The following is a 21,297-nucleotide window of genomic DNA, read 5'->3' on the forward strand; positions in this document are numbered from 1 at the left end:
TTCCAAACCTCTGGCTTACGGATTTCAAATGTTTGCTTTCAGATATCAACATGGCAGGAGAACCAAAACCATATAGACCAAAACCTGGCAACAAACGTCCACTTTCAGCACTTTACAGGTAAGTCAGATTTCACCCTTATCATGATACAAATCAGATTCATTAGAATAATTATGGTAAACTGAAATGTTTATTTTGTTTAATTTTTCCAAATGTATCCAGCAATGCAACTGTGTAGCACATGAGATAGACAAAGGGGTCTATCCCCATTATGGTTTGATTTCAAATGAAATATAATCAAGCTCTTGTACACGCCAAAAGTTTCTGAATGTGAGCAAAAGAATCAGTCTGACACTATTGAATCTACCCAGAGTAGTGTTCTAACTTCCAGAAATAAAGACTGTCTATTTGGTGCTCATAGCAAAAAACCTAAATGGCACCAACAAGGAATTGGCCTAGCAAAATTCCTGACAGGTACTTAGATGAGATTATCACAGTATGTAAATAATGACCCTCTTTTGATTAGAAAAACAAATTCCCTCTACTTTTTCTGAAGTGAAAATGGAAACAACAGAGAAGACAAGTAGATTTAAGGCCCATATAAAAATGCAGCATTTAACAAAATTATTTTATACGAAGTATACAATAAAATTATAAAATTGTCGTTTACAAAAACTACTGACAGAAATACCAGTGGGGTGTTTTGTGAACTGTTTATTAAAGTCCTCACTTCTGGAACTACAATCAATAATTTATTTGGCTCTATTTTAAAAAATGAGCATTATTTCAATTTTTAATCCTTATGCCTTATTGCCTGACTGTGGCTGTTCTTGTCTCTTTGTATTTGCTGGTGAAATAACTAATAATTTGAGAGCAAAATCACTGATTTCTCATTGATATGTGTATCAAGGGTGAGAACCAATGTCTATTAAGACTGGAATTCATGTTCATGTGTTCAGGAAGGCACTGATAGTGTCTTTTTCCTATTCCCAGATGATATTTTGTTGATATAGCTTGTACAAACATGAAGAAATCCCTACCTTTATTAAAAAAATAATTAAAAATATCAAACAATTAAACATTGTTAAGGAGATTGATAGACAGACATGCACAAGACACTGCTGCTCAGTAAACCCCACTTCCCTTAGAAGTGGGAAAAACTTCAGATCCGTGAAAGGAGTTAAGGCTAATTTCTTCCATGGCTGAAATGCAGACAGATGAGAGTGACATGTCGGTGGCGAAATGACAGACACTCATATTGGACCTTTTAAAGCCTGGTTTGATCTGAAACTATCATATGGAAATTCAAGGGTGGGATAAGTTACCCTTAACTGAAGCAATAGGGAAATTACTTTTGGGGAAAATAAACTCTGTTTTATCATTACTCTCATTTGCAACCCATTAATTTCTGTAGGTGTAACTGGTAGTCATGTGTGACTGTGTTACTGTGTCCCTCTGTATTTCAAAAGATGTTTGAAGAAGTTATGTGGTTTCTGATATCTATATACCGTTCCACCTCCAAGCTTTTGAATGGTTTCTCATAAATGTTCTACAGACAAGACAGTGATAAGTCACTGTGGGAAGTTCTGACAGATCTTTAGAGAGAAAAAATGATATTTGGTTGTATCATCTTATGGATCTCTCACAGACTATTTTTCTAGTTTCTTAGATTACATTAGGGTTTGTTGTTTTTTGTTGTTTGCTTTTTTTTAAATATAACTAGCAAAAGCCTTCACCTGAAGATAATGGAGAAGTTTTGTTATCCCACTATCTGTTAGCATATTAATATGGGAGAATGTTAATGGCTTATAAAATTATTGGCAAAGTCAGTATTTACTACGTCTTCATCGTACTGGGGACAGCTGGGATGGAGTTAGCTTTCTTCTTAGGCCCCCTTATATTACTGCTTTGGATTTGTCACTAAAACACGTCATATTTTTGACTGTTTCTGCACAATAATTGACCAGCATCAAGGCTTTCACTTTTTCCCACTGTGCCTTTGCTGTGAGCAGGCTGAGGGTGACAAAGTACTGGGAAGGAACACTGTGGGCTCAAACTGACCAAAGGGATATTCTATATTATATCAAGTAGTTTCCAGAAATAAAAAATGGGGCATTTTGTCTTCCAATGTACCTATTGCTTTGTTGATCAGCCAATCTGATGTTTAGGCATTGGTCTGCCTGTGGTGGGTGAAAGGTAATTTTTTGCATCACTTGTTCTTATTCCCTTTCTTTCTTCCTTTATTAAACTGCATTTATCAAAGTCCATGAGATTTCTTTGATTTTACTCTTCCTATTCTTTCCAGCATCTAAGGGAAACAATAGGAAATGGGGGTGGGGAGTCAGATATTGACTGTATGGACATTAAGCTGTCAGCCAGGGCCAACACACAGCAAACCTGGACATTAAGCTGTCAGCCAGGGCCAACACACAGCAAACCTGGAGAAATTTAAGTGGAAAAATTGTTACCTTAGATTTTATTTGACAATGAACATTGGTTAAAAATTAACAAAATATTCACTCTGAAAAAAAAGGACTGTAAGAAGTAGAAAAAGAACAGTGGATTTCAGGAAGGACCGACTTCAATGAGCTCAAGATATGATAAGTGGGATCTCTTGGAAAGAAATGTTAATAATAAAAGAAGTGCATTAAAAATTGCATATGCTGTGCATAAGGTAGAGAAAAAATAGGAGTATAATAAAGAAAAATATGTAAGCATCAAGATCTTTTAACATCCTCTAAAGTGAAAAGAAATTGCACAAAATGTGAAAAAAAGATAACATGACTATGAGTGAGTGAAAAAGAAAATCAGAATCATAGAATGTGTTTGGAGGAGACCTTAAAAATCCTCTAGTTCCAACCTCCTGCTATGGGCAGGGTTACCGGCCACTAGATCAAGTTGCCCAGGTCATCCAACATGGCCTTGAACACCTTCAGGGATAGGGTATTCATAACTACTCAGAGCAGTGCCTCACCATTCTCTGAGTGAAAAATTTCCCTCTATCATTGCCTCTTGTTCTGTCACTATCAGTCCATGTAAAAAGTCCCTCCTGATTATTAACTTCTTTTAAGTACTAGAAAGACACAGTGAGGCCTTCTCTTCTCTAGGCTGAACAAGTCCAGCTGCTTCTTTTGATGCAGCCCAGGATACAGTTGGTTCTCCAGGATGCAACTGTACACTATTAGCTTGCATCATGCTTTTCAGCCACCAGGACCCCTAAATCCTTCTCCATATGTATCTCTTTGTTAGTTCTTCCCCCTTGTCTGTAGACTAATCTCAGAGTGCTGCGACCCAAGTGCAACACCTCACACTTGACCTTGCAGAACCTAATTAGGTTCATGTGGTTCACCCACTTTTCAAATTTGTCCAGGTCTCTTTGGGTGGCATTGTTTCCTTCTGTCATACTGTCTGCACCACTCAGTTCAGCTCCATGAGTGCGCTGGCTTTTCTCTAACAGGAAACCAGAATGCCGAAGGAAAATGAAGGTATAGAATACAACAAAAAGACTGGTTTTAGAGTAACTTTTACTTTTATATAATTTTATATAAATCTGTAACTTTTTATCATGCTGTAAGAAAGGTGAGAAAATAGTAGACCATACAGGAAAGGCTTCTTTTGCATTAGCAAAAAAGTTAGTTGACAAGCTATTTAAGAAAATCAATTTTAGCCAGAGGGATGGAATCAAAGAATTGGATAACCAATATGTAAATGTGAATGTGAATGTGAATGTGAATGTGAATGTGAATGTGAATGTGAATGTTATGATGAAATTCACCCTAAACACTGTAATGAACTAGCTGAATTTGTGTGTGAACTATTATTGACTGTTTTCAAACTTATAGAGGTCACATAAGGTAGAATAACAGCAGGTATTGACAGGTGTACACCTATATTTTAAGAAGAGGAGAAGCCATAAAATTATCAGATCAGCCCAGCTTTGGTTCCCAAATATGCAGTAGGAAAACAAACAAACAAACAAAAAAAAACAGAAACAAAATTTGTCAACACCTACAGGACAGTAAGATGGTAAAAAGAAAAAAATCCATCTGCATTATCAGGAGGAAATGATGTTGGACCAAAATAATTTCTTTCTTTAATAAGTCAGTAGATATAGTGTGTAAAGAGGAAACAGTAGATGTGCTGCACGGTCATTTAACAAACTTTAACTCTGGCCCTACGCTATCTACAGAAACATGTTCAAGAAACTTTTTGTTATCCTGAACAGAACTGTCCAGCTTCAATCCCAATTTATCTTTGGCTGCACAGATTTTCTCCCTGCAGAGAACATCTCTCTCATGTAATCTGACCTCTCTTCTAATGACCATAAACTTTCCACCTAAGCTCAGAAGATCCCTGTTCAGCCAAGCTGACTTTCTGCACCTTCCAGTCCTAACACTTTGGTATTGACTGTTCCTATGATGGTAAGAGGTGATACTTAAAAAGTGAACAGCACTGATGAACAGCAGTATTTCAAAAACAGAATCAGGCAATTCCTTGAGCAGCCTGGAATCCACTCTCCCTTTTTTCTTCCTGTCATCAAAGGTTTTAAACTCAACTACTTCATGGTCACTGAGGCTAAGATGGCCACCAAATGCCACTTCACTCACAAGACCTTCTCTTTACAAGCAACAAATCCAGGAGGATGCCTTTTCTAGTTGTCTCTCTTATGGATTGTACCAAGAGGTTACCATCAGTGTGCTTTCTGGACCTGTTTGTGCCAGCAATGTGGTATTTTCAGATGTGTGATATCCTATGATGCATTATACATTGTAATTTGCTAAAGTATCCAACTCATAGAATCTTAGAATCATTGAATCCTTAGAGTTGGAAGGGACCCTCAAAGGCTACATAGTCCAACTCCCCTGCAGTGAGCAGGGACATCTGCAGCTAGGTCAAGTTGCTCAGAGGCTGGTCCAATCTGACCTTGAATGTCTCCAGGGAGGAGGTCTTCCCCATACCTCTGGGCAACCTGTTGCAGAGCCTCTCCACCCTCACTGTAAAAGACTTTCCTCCTTATTTTCAACCTAAATCTACCCTCTTTTAGTGCAAAACCATTTCACCTTGTCCTTTCACCATAGACTGTGCTAAAGAGTCTGTCCCCTTCTTTTCTGTAGCTCCCTTTTAGATACTCTTATCAGGTCACCTCACAGCCTTCTCTTCTTCAGGCTGAACAATCCCAGCTCTTTCAGCCTATCCTTGTAGGAGAGGTGTTCCATAGCTTGAATTGTTTTTGTTGCACTCTTCTGGATGCCCTCCAACAGGTCTAAGTCTCTCCTGTACTGAGGACTCCACATCTGGACACAGTACTCCAGGTGAGACCTCACCAGTGCAGAGTAGAGGGATAGGATCATCTTCTTCAATCTGCTGGCCATACTTCTTTTGATGCAGCCAAGGATACAATTGGCTTTCTGGGCTGTAGGCATTGCTGGCTCATGTCCAGTTTCCCATCCACCAGTACCCCTAAGTCCTTTTCAGCAGAACTGAGCTCAATCCTTCCATCCCTCAGCTTGTAGAACTAAAATAACTAAAATAAATAATCAAATGGATTGTATTTCATTTCATTACATCATAAAATTGTTTTAGCCATTTATTTTTCATATTGGTTCTTCATCAAGGTGTTTACAAGGTATTAAATACATGGTCTGAAAGCTTTAGAAGCCTAAAAACATATATGGCTGCTGCAGACATGAGGTGTGTGAGGTGAGAAGAGAGAACTGCTGGAGACTGTGTTGGGTACACAGAGCCAAATCTAATGTGGTGTCACTAGTACTATTTGGAGGGAGCTGGGAGCAAACTAGCCAAATTACATGCAAGTATGCTTGCTGACAGAACTAGTTTGTGTGCCAAGAACAACCCCCACAAAGAGTGAATTAATGCTTTTATAATGTAGGAAAACAGGGAACTAGTATTTGGAAGTAAAATGGGAAGATAATTACTGAGCATTGTAGGGGTGTCTGTTCACTCTTCTTCGACATAATTCAGTATTCTAGTTGATTAACTGTATGGGAACTACTGAGTCATGGCCTGAACCTCTGATTGATCACCTGAGGCGAGCCATGAGTCAACCAGAGGAGCAAAGGTGAAGGCAATTCACCTGTGCTGCCGGAAGGGGTGGAGCCAGGCTCCACGCCTCCTAGACATATTTAAGAGCTGGCTACCAGTGAGGAAGGATCTTGTCTGGAGATCCCTCCTTCTGGTGTTTTGTGGTGAGCCCAGCCTAAGGGTAATTTATTCTCTTTTGCTATCATAATCTACTTTGCCTAACTCTCTTGTTTATTTTGTGATTGTAGCATCTTAATATCCATTGATTATGCAATTAACAAAGCTTTCAAAGAATTATCTGGGAGTTTTTGAACATAAGTTCCCATTATGCCACACTCCAAGCTTCCCCATAAAGCCATATATGCAAAACAGGTCTTGCTTCAGAGCCACATCTTGAAGACCCAGTGAAGAGTTATTCAAGGTCTACTCCTCCCAGTGTTCCCACTGTTGGCTGGTCATGAAGCCTTCAAGCTAGACATCCACCAAGATGAGGTCTGCTCTAGAATGAGGTGAGGAATGGGATGAATTTAGTATAAGGAAATACTGAGTGAACTTGTCTCATGTTGCTTCAGCTGGCCTGATCTCTACCATGTGTTAGTTGGGTTCCCATGGCACTAGCCATCTGTAGTCTGGGCAAACGTGCCCCTGGAGGCCATGCTCTTTAGAAGGTGCTCTCTGAAGTTTCAGACTTTATGGTTCAGTTCTCTCTGAGTGGCATTAAAATGCAGTCATTTCCAATTCCCATGCAATTCAGCATGCTTGATTTAACATGCTATTCATTAGCCATATTAAACAACAATTACAATGGCATACATCTTGTGGCCTGTGAAGGAAATTAGTTTATTCAGAAGTCTAGTTTTAATATACTGGAGATATCCTTTTATTTACAGCACGTGATTGTTTTTAATATCAATGTTTAAGGTGGTTTTTTTTTTTTTTTTTTTTTTTTTACAAAAATACTCCGTCAGTTTCCTCAGTACATTTTATTTTTATAATACCCATCACCAAATTTCTTAGATTATGCTGCACGTCTTCCATATTCCTTAGGTTTGCAGTTTTGTTTCATACCAGAGGCTTAAAGAGTTGCTTACAGCCTTTCCCTGCTTGCTGTCCATTTCTCAGATGTATATTAAGATATTTTTTGTACTATGTGGTAGGTCTTCCATTCCTCACAGCCATCCATTATTTCCAGTTGATGTCCTGAGTGCTCCTGGGCATTCTTCATTTCAGGAGAAAGTATGACAGGCAGAGTGCTTGGCAACATGATCGCCTCTTCCAGGGAAGAAGAATTCTTAAGATTACTCCTCACATTTGAAAACATAACAAACTCAAAAAGTTCTGTGCCAAACAAGCATTACTATTCTATTTGAATACTGCAGTATTTTGCATAATGCTTTCTATAGTGTGCTGTTGGCAAGATATTAACTATATGCTGTATTAACTACTGCTGTACTTATATAATAAAAACAACTGCAAGCATAAGGACCTTTCTTGATTTTGTTCTAGATTTATTATGACATTCTTCTTTATTCTTTCTTTCTCTTATTGCATTTTTGTTTCATTTTTATTGTTAGCTTAGAAGCACAGTTAGCACCTAGAAGCACAGTACAATCAACAGAAAATAGATCTGATCAATTATTTTCTGATACTTTACAATGGCATTAAAATGTGGTTATGACTCTCAATTTTTAGGGTTTTTTACAAGATCTAAAAAAAAAGTTATTTATGCTTATTTATATAAGTATATAAATAAAAGTATTTGTATGAATAAAAGTATTTATGCTTATGGAATTTTTTTAATGAATGCATTGTTTTGAGATCACACAGTCTATCTCTTTTGAGTAAGTGTAAAGTACTTCCTTTTTATATAAATACATCTTTTTGATACACTTGATTACTGTCCTTCATAAAATATTTTGTTTCAGTGCAGTGGGATATATCTGAGATGACTGTTGGTTTATGGTTTCTTCTGAAAAAAAGACTGAAGTTTAAATTGAGACAATCTTAAATCTGACAAAATGTATTTTATTTCTTTAAATAATATTCCCAGAGATCACATCTGAAGCATTCACAACTTTACAGGAAAATAACTGATCATTTATTCTGAAATTCTCACAACTCGTAGCAAGTTTACTGCTCTTTCAGAGAATAAGTTTTTCCAAATATCCAACCTGAAGCTGCCTGGTGCAATTCCCTCTCCCTCATTCTCTGTCCTATTGATAGTTATGCAGGAGAAGAGTCCTGCCCCCACCTCACCACAACCTCCTTTCAAGTAGTTATAGAAAGCAGTAAGGTCTCCCCTGAGCATCCTCTTCTCCAGACTGAACAATCCCAGCTCTCTCAGCTGCTCCTCATAAGAGTTGTGCTCCAGACCCCTCACCAGTTTTGTTGCCCTTCTCTGGACATGCTGCAGGGCCTCAATATCTTTCTTGCCATGAAAGGCCCAAAACTGATCACAGTACTCAAGATGCAGTCTCACCAGCATTGAATATAGAGGGATGATCAGTTTCCTGCTCCTGCTGGCAACACTATTTCTGATACAATCCAAGATGCCATTGGCCATATATATACATCTCTGTGTTTCTCAGTAATGTCATTTTAACTGCAGTCACAGAGATGTTTAGTGAGAAAATCCATGTGATCAAAAGGGTTGGGAGAGCCAGCCAGAGGCATAAGTTTGCCCTTTCACATGATCCAGGCATGAATTGTCAGAACCTAATAACTTCAGTGAAGGAAGAGTGGGAACATCCTTAGTAATACACAGGAAAACCTTGAAGACAAATCACAGATAGAGGAAAAGATCAAGAGATTCTTATTCTATCAAATGCACTTGTCATCTTGGATTATAGTTTCAGTCGTACTATTTCCAAACTATGTTGTAACTTCAATAAGAAGGATGGTAAGACTTATTTTTTTTCCTTTCTCTTCAGTATTATAAAACTATTACTTACTTCCTTTTAGAAACTATTTCTAGTGACTACAGGCAGGTATTCCTTGTCCACTCATCAGTTTTTGTTTTGTTTTGTTTTTGTATTCACCTCCATTAGACATTTTAAACTATGATCATGACTTGAAGGATTGTCCTGTACATACAGTAAGACTAGCACTCGCCTTTTGTTCCCTCTGCCAAATTACTCCTTAGACTTACATTCTTTTAGCAATTTATTTTTTTACTTTGTTAGAGGAAATCAATGACACCTATTTACACACATCTGCATAGGAGGTCCATTCCTTTTTCCTAGCTCAGTACTTGTCCTCTTGCAGATGGTGATATATGGTATCACATGGCAGATGTTGTTTTCTTCCACAAAAGCGCAGACACCTTAATCACAATCATGCTAAGAGTTTACCACATTTGGAGAAAAATAGCTGGTTTTCTTATTATTGCTTTTTTTTTTTTCTGGTTTTTAATCTTCTTTCTTGCCTTTTGTTATCTCCTCTGAAGCCTAAAGCAGTATACCATAGCAAAAGTAAGTAACTGTGAAACTATCTGATTTTTTTTCATGTTTTTCTCACTGTTTATACTTAAGTGGAACAGAAAATATATTCACTACTTTTTGATGGAGTTGAAATTACTAAGCCTTCTTTTTTACCCAAGTGTTTGTGGTGCTAGTAAAACTGAACAATTTTTGACAGATAAATAAATCAGAAAATAAATTCCTAAAAGATCTAGACCACTGATGATTTTGCCTGAAGGTAAACAGAAATAATACACTTAGCCATCCAGGCTTGACAGTCTGAGCCCAGTTTCCATCCCAGCCATATGTGAAATTTCCACCCCTTAACATTTCATGGCTTTTTACTTTTGTTTTAAGAAATTATCAGAATTTGGATTCATTGTTTAGTAGCAGAAAATAATGATGCCTTCTGTAAATACTCAGCTGTGCTTCTGTTATCTTAAAAAGAAAAATGGAAGTACCTGCATCATAGAAAGAAAAATCAGAAACAGAAACCTTGGTAATTTTTCCACATTCATGTTTTCATGAGACAGATATCAGACAAATAGTATCTCATTTTCCAACCACTGTTGTTTGATAATTGTCTTAACATCAGAGAAGTCTTAAAAGTGAAAAACTATTATTGACAGAGAACAGAGCAGGATTTTGCTAACATGGCAAACAAACAGCAGAATTACTCATTTTTGTGAATTTAGTAATCCTATAATTGGAGCAGTAGTCAGTAATGCAGGCTGTGCTGCTGAACGCCATTTTGTGGGCTCTTAATTAGACATCTGTTGTCATGTAAAGTAACTCCTCTAATTGTGTAGAATTGTATATGCAATTTGGTCTGGGAGATGTTCATATACTGCAAGGATGCAGTTTACGTGGCTTGGAAACAGCCATAGACACGTGACACTGGATTACAATTTAGATTTCTGTGAACGCATAAGTAAGGCTGGATAAATGAGGGGCTGCAACTTACAATAAATATATTTTAGTCCTAAGAATCATATCAGAAAAAATGATTTTAGTTTAAGAGAAAATGGATTGTTGAGTAAGATTACAAATAGCATAAAAGGCTATGCTGTGTAAAGCACAGAGGGACAATAGCAACATATTAATATTCAGCGAGCTCTTAGCAGTGAAATTTTCCCACACACCATTTCTTGGTGAATGTGCCAGTCAAGGAGTACCCCGTTTGAAAATATATTGTCCTGATTGCCAGGATTTATACTTACATACTGCAGATGATGCGTAATTTCAAAAGATTTTTCTTTTTTTTTTAGGAATGTGTTACAAATTGCATGCTTTTTTGTTAGATTATGATTGCTATTCTTCTCAGAATATTTCAAAAACACCAGGTATTTTACTGAAAAATAAAAGATGTATTCATAATTATGTGTGAATCCATTATGAGTTCTAAGAAATGAGCAGTTTATTTTATCTATTGGCATGAAACTTTATGTTGTACTTTTCGGTCTTGAAAGAGTGAGATTACTCCAGGAAACAGCATGACAAGCATGAATCATGCACTGTCAAAACATTGCCCTTCCAGTAACTACTTTCAAGAGTTAGTAGTGTCATTGAGGGAAAAGGAGATTAAACATCTAGCCTTGGAATCCTCAAAGGCAATGCCTGCATAAACCTCCATCTATTTGTGACTACAAATAGCTGCACAGTACAGTATTGCTTGTGTGCATTAGATCTGTCAATGCTATTTTGTTCAGCCCAATGTGGTGAACTAATTCTGGACATTTTTAGACCTGATCATGTTGACTTGAATATTCTTACTCTGATTCAGAGCAGAAAAGGGTCAGGTGACACAAACCTCATGTGAAGATTGATTAAAGCTGTGAGAAAGAGGACTTTAATGTAGATAGCTAAGTACACACTATACCTTTTTCAAAATTCTTTCTTTTGTTGAAAGTACAGATTTTTGTAAAATGTATTAATGTATCACAGGAAACCAAATTAATATTTACAGCAGTGACATGGAGTTCCTTTCATTCTTGAGTTTGTTTCCTTTGCTTGTTGGAACAAAGGCACTAAATGAGTATGTTTTGTATGTAAGCTGGGAATGACAATTAGGGTCAGGAGGGTTCTTACCTGAAGGATGGATTGTTAGATGGATATGATAATCTTTCCCAGTTCTAGCCCCCTGGAAATATTACATCACTCTGAACTTCATAAGTCTTGGAGATTTTGTATTTTGTTCTCTTTTTACTGCCTACAATTTAGATCACTTACTAATAAGTATGGGAAGCTACTTCCTCTACTTTTCTTCACCATGCCCCTGCTTCTTCCCTCCATCCCACAGTCCATCCTATACTATAGGGCAATCGCACACTCAGCATACAACTTAACAAAGTGGAATTTTATTGGTATATTGAAATAAACTTTTGCATATTTCAGCTACTGTTTTCATCTTTGATTCCTGATGTTATGAAAGATATCAGAAGGAAGAATCAGTCCCTTGAAAGCACTTCCTTCCAGTATTGAATGCTACTTTTTATTCTGTTAGTACATATGTCAAGAATTTGTTGCTCACAAACCACATGACAAAATTGTTTTTGTTAGGGATCTACATAACTTCAGTCATGTGTAAAAAAAAACCTATTTTATAAAATTTGGTAGAAGAATTTAAAAGGATGTATATTGTATTATCTCGTGTTAGGTTAGAGAGTTTCTCATTAGGTACCACAGACAATATCCCGTGCTAAAAGTTCCCTAAAATTCTTTTTCTGCACAAAGTGCTCTGACATTACCTTATTACCTTATTTTGGGCTTACGTACTAATTAGAATGGGCTAAATAAAATGTACTGCACAGTATAGCAGTTGCATAAAACGCTATTTCTTATGTGGTTTAATCCATCAGGCAGGTCAGTACTATACCATCACTTGCTAATTCCCCTCTTCCATTGGCATGGGAAGGAGAACTGGGGAGGAAAAAAAAACAAACATAGAACTCATGGGTTGACATAAAAACAATTTACTAAAACAGAAAAGAAAGTAAAAAAGAAAATAATAATAGTAGTGATAACATCTTTACAAATCAAGTGATGCACGAAACAACTGCTCACTGCCCACCAACTGATGCTTAGTCACCAAACAGCAGCTGCCTGCCCAGTCAGCTCCACACAGTTTTTAATTTTTTTTTTTTTTTTTTTTGCATGATATCAGATGTTGTGGAATGTCCCATTGTGCAGCTTAATTCATCTGTCCTCATTCTGACACTTCCCAGATCTTTGTGCCCCTCAGTGCACTTTACTGGCAGGGCAGGACAAGAAGTTCAAACATTTTCAGCTCTGTGTGATTTAGTTGTTGTGGCAACAACTAAAACAACAGAGTGTTATCAGCATTTTTTTTCTTCCAGAACTAAAACCCAGCATCATAACAGACACTATGAAGAAAATTAACTCAAGATTTTTCTACACATGAATGAAAAGCTGAAATTCTTTGGATTCCTGTTAGAAGTATTAATTCTTTCTGCCCCGTGTCAATTGTAGTCACTGTCAGACAAGGCAATATATGACATCAGCAACACTCGGTTATTCTCCTTGAGAAATCTGATTTGAAGTTGTAACCCAGAATGAATTGTCTTAGACAATTTTGTTCCTGATCATTGCTTTTTCTGATTCAGGATAGACAGTTTTATTACACTGAAAAGTCAGAATCAGACTAATAAATGACTAATATTCCACATATTTTTCTTACTTGCTCTGTAGAGGTGGAAATTATATGATCACCACTAGGAAAATATTTATTCATAATAAATTACTTCGGAGAATACTTCCCTAAAATTCATTTGCTTGTGTACAGTACAAATATTGTTAGAAATGTTATCTACATTTTCCTATAGGTTTGGGAAGGAGAGGCAACAATTCGTTGACAAGAAGCAGTAATGCTATCTTTATTCATCTCCATGCTCAATCCATATCAAAGATGGAATTTAGATAATCATCATTAGTGTAGGCAAGCTTAGCAGCAAGGAAAATAATAAGATACACTATTTTTTAAATCAGATCCTGTAAAATGTCTCAAGACAAGAACTCGGTTGCAAGTGGTAAAATGCTAAGTGGGAAATTTCTGGTGTTCTTATCTTAAACACATAGTGTGACAGTATTTTATCATATCAGTGGTTATAAATTAATTATGTATGCCTGTACAGTGGCTGACATTAGTTGAGCAACTCTAATACCATAAAAATATTTTTGTCTTTTGCAATTATATTAGGTAAGAACGTTAGACTTTTCATAAAACTTAACTCAGAATCAAAAGGAACGAGAACCTCAGCCTTCCATGACCCATTTGTGTTACCAGTCAACTTGCCTTCCAACTTTTCAAATTGATATTTTGCCTAGACCTTTGGACAAACCAAAATTTTCTAGTGGGAAAACCATTTCAGGAAAGAATGAAAAGTCCTGATCAGTGCAGCTTCATTACCATTCCTACCCAATTAAAATATTATTCCTCTTCTTTACTGCACACTTCAGTATTTCTTGCATAAATGATACTTTTTTTTTTTTTTTTTCAAAAAAATAAATAAATTCAGTTTTAACATTTTTTCCAGAAGGTGCATGACAGCACTTCTCTCAGTGCTTATCAGTATTACTCTTTTTGAGAAACTGCATTTAATTATGTGAAATTTTTTCAGAACTCAAGAGAATTTGGTGTACTGCAGGCTAGAAAAGAAAGTAAAATATCTATAAAAGTTATTTATAAATGGCATTTGTAAAAATGATATAGCATGTTATTTTATATGGTGTTGCAATTTTAAAGCCTTTATATTAATTTGTCATATACTGAATTAGAAATTTAAATAAAAGGGCAGCAGATAATTGTATTCCTTTACTATGAGGAACACTTGAACTAATTTAAAGTAATGAAGCAAATTATCTAAAACCATTTAGTCGAATATACTAGCAAGGGGTCAAACTCAGGGCAACACTATTTAAATCAAATTGAATTCTATCTTGAGAATGGATTCCAAATAGATTTTTAATTGCAGTATTTTGTCCGCAGGGCATTCTATCGCATGCTTTTAATATGAAAGTAAAATCCACCAAAATATTCTCCATCGTAACGGTGCCAAGTCTCTTTTCATCACATAGTTTCTATGCTGTGATGTCTGCAAAAATGTTACTAGGCTTTTCATTTCTGCTCATTTTGCTCATAGATAATCTCTTGAGCCAAACTCTGGATAATTTACAGGATTGACTCATTACTCTAAGCAGAAAAATGGGAGAAAAAATAAAGCAAAAGCATAACACAAACTAGGTTTGAGACTGGTGCAGATCCTGCAGGAAAAGGACTGACGCACTCATGTGAAGGGTCCTGTCACTTCATTGCTCTCTGGAATACTTCTTAAGCATGGGAGATCTCAGGATACTCATTATCTTGGTGCTGTGAGAGTTTGGTGCACAGCACAGCAGTCTGGGATGGAAAGCATTTGCATCAGCAGTGGGGCTGCTCTGGAGAAACATGCAGGGAATACAAGCAGACACATCTTCAGGCTTCCATTGTGCTTCTAGTAATAAACAACAGTGACTCCTCTTCTATTCATTAACTTCTAGGTGGATTATAACTCCAGAAAGAAATGAAAAGTCCAGGTATACCCATAAGGACAAGAGAAAAGTTACTGTGTTTTGGATATACTTCTACTTTCCTCAAATCTAAAGTCACTCTTACAAATCACTGGAGATCTAATCTCATGAAAATAGGGTTTAAAGTACATCTGAAGAACATACTGTAAGAAAAATAAATTTCCAATGGTAACTGTAAAAAATGTCTTTTTGAAAAGCTAATACTTCACAAAAAAAAAAAAAAAAGTAATATTCTTTAATGACAGTATCATATAATGCTTTCAAAAATACAGTTATAAATACACAGGAACAGAAACAATATCATATGCAAGTTTGTCGGGACTTATTCAACCAATACAAGGCTGAAGTTGATAGTTTCTTGGATCTCATCACTAATGATGACAGAACATAGTGTCACTACTATGATCTGGAGTCATCATGGCAGTCCATAGAGTGGCAACATGTGAATTAGTAGTCAAAGAAAAAATTAAAGACACATTTCTCAGTGAGTAAAGCAATGAGCACTGTTTTTTGGGATAGGAAAGGGGTGATCCTTCTTGATTTCCTGGAACCCAAACAAACCATCAGTTCTGACCTCTACATCACAATGCTGACTAAACTGAAAGCTCAAAGTTCCAGAGTCACACCAGAGAAGAAGACAGCCTTTCTCTTACAACACTGGTTCCTTACAACACCTTACAATGTCAGGTTCCATAGCAGTTTGTAGACCGTGGAGCACATTGCCAGCCTTGAATGGACTGTCCTAACACACCCACCTCATAGACCAGAATTTGCACCTTCTGCCATCTGTTTGGATCTATCACAGATGGACAGCAAGGGCAACAGTTTCATAGTGTGGATGCCGTCATAACTTTTCATAAGCTGTGAAAGAGTGGGTCATCTCCAGTGGTACAGATTTTTATGAGTGCTGCATACAAGCTCTTGCTCATCACTGGTAAAAATTCATAGGTAGTGGTGGTGACCATGTAGAAAAATTGTGTTTTGTAGCTGAGCTCTATCGAATAGTGTATTGTGTTCTTTTGTATCTGTTGTAATTTCCACGGAAATAAATAGGAGGCATTACTTCCAGTTACAAAAAGTGGAGCAAAAATAGAGTAAAATAATACAGATGAGGACTGTTAAATTCATCCTGGTTGGCTGGAATCTACCAGTAAAAGAGTCTCCTGACACTTTGCAGTGGTGCAGCTCCTCACATAGACAGCAGTAATGGCAGGGCATTTGAGAATGACATTTTTGATGATATTTTTTGGAACTGTGTGTGATTCAGCATTTACCAAGCTGGAGACATTCAGCTCCAGTGCAAAGCTGGTTGTGGCAGATCAGCTAGAATTTCTCAGAATGAAGAAATGAGCATGTTATAGAAATAGAAGATAGCAAAAAGTAAACAAAATGGGTGTAAAAGCCATCAAATAAGGAAAATTAGGGAAGTATTTAAAATTTACACACAAAAAATTATGTTTATTATGTTTATTATTATTTTGTTTTTATTTAAATTTGAAAAAAAAATAAAAGATAATTATCTTTCCTGAAACATTGTCATTAAGGGGAAAAAAAAAATCCTTTACTTGCTCAATCTAGCCTGATCATCTGAATCATTGAGGTTTAAAGCATTTAGATGTGCTGCTTCATAAATGATTGCTAAACCAAAGTTCAGTCAAGTAAATGAGGCTCCTTTCAGCTGAAGCTCCTTGGATAATGGGTCAAATCCTTCCATGCTTTTCAGATTGTGCATTCATCCCCAAATTAATTTCATATTGAGAGTATTCATTTCAAACCAATAATATGATTGTTACAAAATTGAATTAATATTTATATATTAAACTCATGTTATTTGCTTGACAGACTTGAATCAAAGGAACCTTTTCTGTCTGTTGGGTAAGTAGGAATATGGTTATTTCTATAGAATGTTGTTACTTATATATTCAACTATTATACATTATAATGTATGGGATAATACCTCTTATCAACATTTCAGTTGTTTGCTATACCTAAGCTTATGAAAAGTAGATATCAATCTATAAAGACAGCAGCTGTAGGTATCTTTCTTCCAAAAAAATTACTAGAATGTATGTTTTGATTCTACTGACTAAATATATATGTATATATATATATATATATTTAAAAAAAAAAAAAAAACATTTAAGAATTTAACATTGTAGCAAAAATTAGCTGCTTTATTATTTTGTTTTCATTGTTTTGATTCTTCAGTCATATATTCTCTATACCACTTGTCTAAGCCGATGACTGAAGATTTGGTAGTTTCTTTTAAAATAAAGTTTTAGTGGTAACTTGGTAACAGAAAGAAAACATCAAATTTGTAAATTAGAAAAATATGTTTTAGCCTTATTATAGGTGACGTTTACAATGATATACCTATTACAGCTATTGTCTTCATAGGCACATAACCGTGAGAACAGTTACTTAGTCTGTTAATATTATCTTATCCTTCTAAAAGTTTACTTTTAAAAGTGATGCATTTAAAAAAAAAATCATTATTTTACAAAATTTATTCCCGATATGTATATGTATATATGTGTGTGTGATAGGTATCTGTGTTTTACTTCTGAGTATAAAGTTCACTTCCTATTTTTTGTTTAGCTTCCTTCTTATAAAACTTTCCTCACTTTCTCATTCTCACTCTAACATTCTCATTCCCACTTCATCTTTCTTCAAAACTGTATACACTTTTTTTCTCACCATTCTCATTTTTCCTCGTTCACAAGTCCATGTATTTCATGCTACCAAAAACGTAAAGTGCAGATAAAATATGCCAGTGCAAAATAGCCATGTAAAGGTTAATTCTACCAAATAACTATCAGTAGCTTCCAAGTTACTGTATTAACTACAGATGTAAAACTACTTCAGGTTCTGAAGTGTGAATTAAAAACAGCAAGCAAAGTATATCAGTTAAGAGCATAGAAACTCAACAAATCAGTGTGAGCAAGATTGGGATATGCTTCAGATTTTTTAGCACAAAGTAACTTTGGCTTCTTTGAGTACATTTTAATTTAATTAATTACCTTCTTTCTACCAGGAAAAAAAAAAAGTAAAAAAAAAAATTGTTGAATAATAAGTGAAATGTTCATCAAATGGAGGAGCACAAGAAAGTGGGAACCAAGGAGGTGGTCTTGGTTTGTGTGCTTTGGAATGTCCAAATTTGTTACCAGATTTAATCACTTCCATTATTACTTCCTATTATTCCACTTTGTAACTTTCATACTCTTGTAATGATTACAGGAAAACCTCAACTTTAAGATTATTAAAAAAAAAAAAAAAAAAAAAAAAAAGAAGTTTCATGTTGCTGTGGCTGAAGAGCAAATAAAATTGAAAAATAAATAATAAATGCCAGGAAGCAAATAAAATGCAATGTCTGTGCCAGTAGTAGCAATTCATCTTAAACAGCAGTTATCATAAAATAATCAATTGTATGTTTGTAGCTCATGCCATGATTTGAAGAACTCGGCTTGCAATTTTAAGGTATATATGGATGAGAACCTAGGAGGAAAGGTTATCTTTTGTGTTTGGGTTCCTGTCCAGATGAGAGGAGTGGTGGCCATGGTGTAAATGCACATTACCTCCCCATAGTCATTGCATGCGACTTTATTGACAATCTGAACTCCGTTGAGGAAGTCTAACTTGAATAAATATATTTATCTTCTTCCCAGAACCTTCCAGATGTTTGTCTGTAATGTACTTCAATTATTTTTTCAAGTTCATAGTGATAATGATTGAAAATGCAAAAATTGGACACCACCTCTTTCCTAATTTTGTCTTTACTGCTACATTTCATCCACCTCAAATAAGGTTTTTTTTTTTGTTTTTTTTTTGTTTTTTTAAAAAAAGCAAGAGCATTGTGCTCTGAGGAGGGGACTAAGCAAACATCCACCTCCTTTGTATTGAGAGAGATGTTCCTCCTGGTTCCACAGTAATGTGGGAATTCACTGTTTCAGAGGATGAGCTCTCACGCTGAGATGTATCTGAGGTTTTAACCAGACTGATAGTTGCAACAATCTATCCTTTAAGATAGGCTGTTTGCAAAAAAAAAAAAAAAAAAAAACTGAGACTTGGTTAGACTAACACCAGTGCCCTCAGCACCTCTTGAAGCCAGAATTGGTAAAAGCAAAAGCTTGTATTACTTTTGGTTCCTACAGATGGTCCTGCAGGGAAGCCTTTAATTTATTTCCCTTCTGCAACAGAGATTTATTTCCACATTTTCATTATACTGCCTATAGGAGCTAATTATCCTTTTTCATTTCGCCATGTTGAAAATAATGGCTTTCTGATGCTTTTCTATTGTTAATTCTTTAGGTAGAGGAAGGGAACATGAAGTGGGACAGCCAAAGAGCTTGAGCCTGTCACGCTTTGCATGAGCACTCAATGTGTGTACTGGGCTACAACTTTCCAGAAAGAGATCCCACAATGCAAAAGTGATTCTTAAAACAACACATTGCTTATTCTCTCTCAGAAAGCAGACAGTGATTGACACAAGCAGACCTCACCTCTCACTGTTGTGGTCTGTCTCTCAAATGCTGGGAGACAACATCTCCTGTACTCCCTCAGTAAAGGAAATTGCATTTATTTTTCTTTTTATGCAAAAAGATATAGCAGGGTATTTTGTTAACGTGACAAAGTTGTGTTGGTGGGGGGGCTGCAAGGGTGGTCTCCATGACAAGCCCTCAGTGCCCCATGTCAGATCAGAGACAACTCCTGCTGCTCCAAAAGAGACCCAGCACTGCCACAGCAGAGCCATGAGTGATGCTGGGTGTGCCCTGGGAGAATAAATTCAGGAAAGGGAAAAACTGCTGCACAACAGCAGCTAGGAGAGAGGAGTGAGAAATGTGAGAGAACAGTCCTACATGCAACAAGGTCAGTGCAGAAGGAGGTCAGAAGTTGCTCCAGGTCCAGAGCAGGAACTCCCACAGCCCAGGAAAGGCCCATGGAGGAGCAGGCTGTCTTTCTGCAACCTACGGGTACCAAGTGGAGCAGATCTCCATATGCAGCCATGGAGGAGCCCACAGGCAGCAGCAGATGTGGCTGAAGGAGCTGCAGCCTATGGATATCCCCACAGAAGCAGCTCTAGACCAGAGCTGTAGCCCATGGAAACAGTCCATGGTGGGGCAGGAGGGCTGGAAGAACTGTACCTGTGGGAACAGTGCTCTCCTGAAGAATGCACCCCATGGTATGGAGCTGTGCTGGGGCAGTGCTGGGACAGCTGTAGTCTGTGGGAAGGGCACATGGTATCAGTTTGGAAAGGATGGCATCTGTGGGAGGGACCGCACATGGAGCAGAGGCAGAGAGTGATCATGAGGAAGCAGCAGAGATTAACTGAACCACAACCACAATTTCCCATTCCCCTGCTCCACTCAGAGGGAGAAGCTGGATGGGAAGAAAGATGTTCTGGGTTTGTTTTTAGTTCTCACTCCTTTAGTCTGCTGGTAGTTGACATTAAATTACAATATTCTCCATACACTGAATTTGTTTTACCTGTGACAGTAACTATTAAAGAATCTCACTTATCTCAACATACCAGGGTTTAGTTTTCATCGTATTTTCCCCTCTGTCCTTTTGAGGAGAGCAAGTGAAAGATCAGCATGGTGGAGCTTGGCTTCTTACAAATGTGAAACCACCACACCAGTGCTCCATCATTCGCTATGCAAGAGATGGGTAGTAATGGCTGAGGTTGGCAGGGTCCTCAGAAGGAGCCATCCCCTCCTCCAGCAGGGATACTCAGAGCAGGAGGTTCAGGGCCATGTCCAGACAAGGCTTCTGAAGATCTCCAAGGAAGAGACTCCACAGCCCTTGAGCAAGCTGTGCCAGTGCAACGCAACCCATACTCACACAATAACAATTTTTTAAATCAGTGGTTTGTAGCTAGATACAACTGTATGTAGCTTTTAAAACAATATCTAGTCTTTCATTTAAAACATGCAGTTGTAAAATACAAAACAAAACAAAATAAAATCCATCATGTAAGTTCTTCAAACTTTTAAAAACTGTTTGTCCTCTTTCTCAGCGCCATTTAATAATATGTTGCATATTGTTGAATTCAGAAGAGACAAAGGGAGCAAGTAAGAAACAGAGCTGATTTTTCCAAGTCTAGCAAGAGCTTAGATGCATCTACACCCGATGCAGAAATGGGACTACTTCTTGGTAAGCAAGCAATAGCTGTTCAGTGTAATGGGCTTTGAAAATACCCATGTGTGTTTTATGCAT

The 21,297-nt window shown here is 36.8% G+C and overlaps 1 protein-coding gene across 5 annotated transcripts in view; it reads left to right on the plus strand.

Annotated features, from left to right (window-relative positions):
• The window catches only part of RALYL (RALY RNA binding protein like), a 192,027-nt gene that overhangs the window by 118,292 nt on the left and 52,438 nt on the right, over nucleotides 1-21,297 (plus strand). For all 5 annotated transcript variants that reach the window (XM_042870079.1, XM_042870075.1, XM_042870077.1 and 2 more), the window contains exons 2-3: nucleotides 43-118; nucleotides 16,927-16,959. In XM_042870079.1, coding sequence (XP_042726013.1) covers nucleotides 43-118; nucleotides 16,927-16,959 — 109 coding nt within the window. The remainder of the gene's footprint in view (nucleotides 1-42; nucleotides 119-16,926; nucleotides 16,960-21,297) is intronic.

The sequence above is a fragment of the Lagopus leucura genome, unplaced genomic scaffold (genome assembly GCF_019238085.1).
Source record: "Lagopus leucura isolate 7727_CA_CO unplaced genomic scaffold, USGS_WTPT01 Super-Scaffold_100002, whole genome shotgun sequence".
Classification (NCBI taxonomy): Eukaryota; Metazoa; Chordata; class Aves; order Galliformes; family Phasianidae; genus Lagopus; species Lagopus leucura.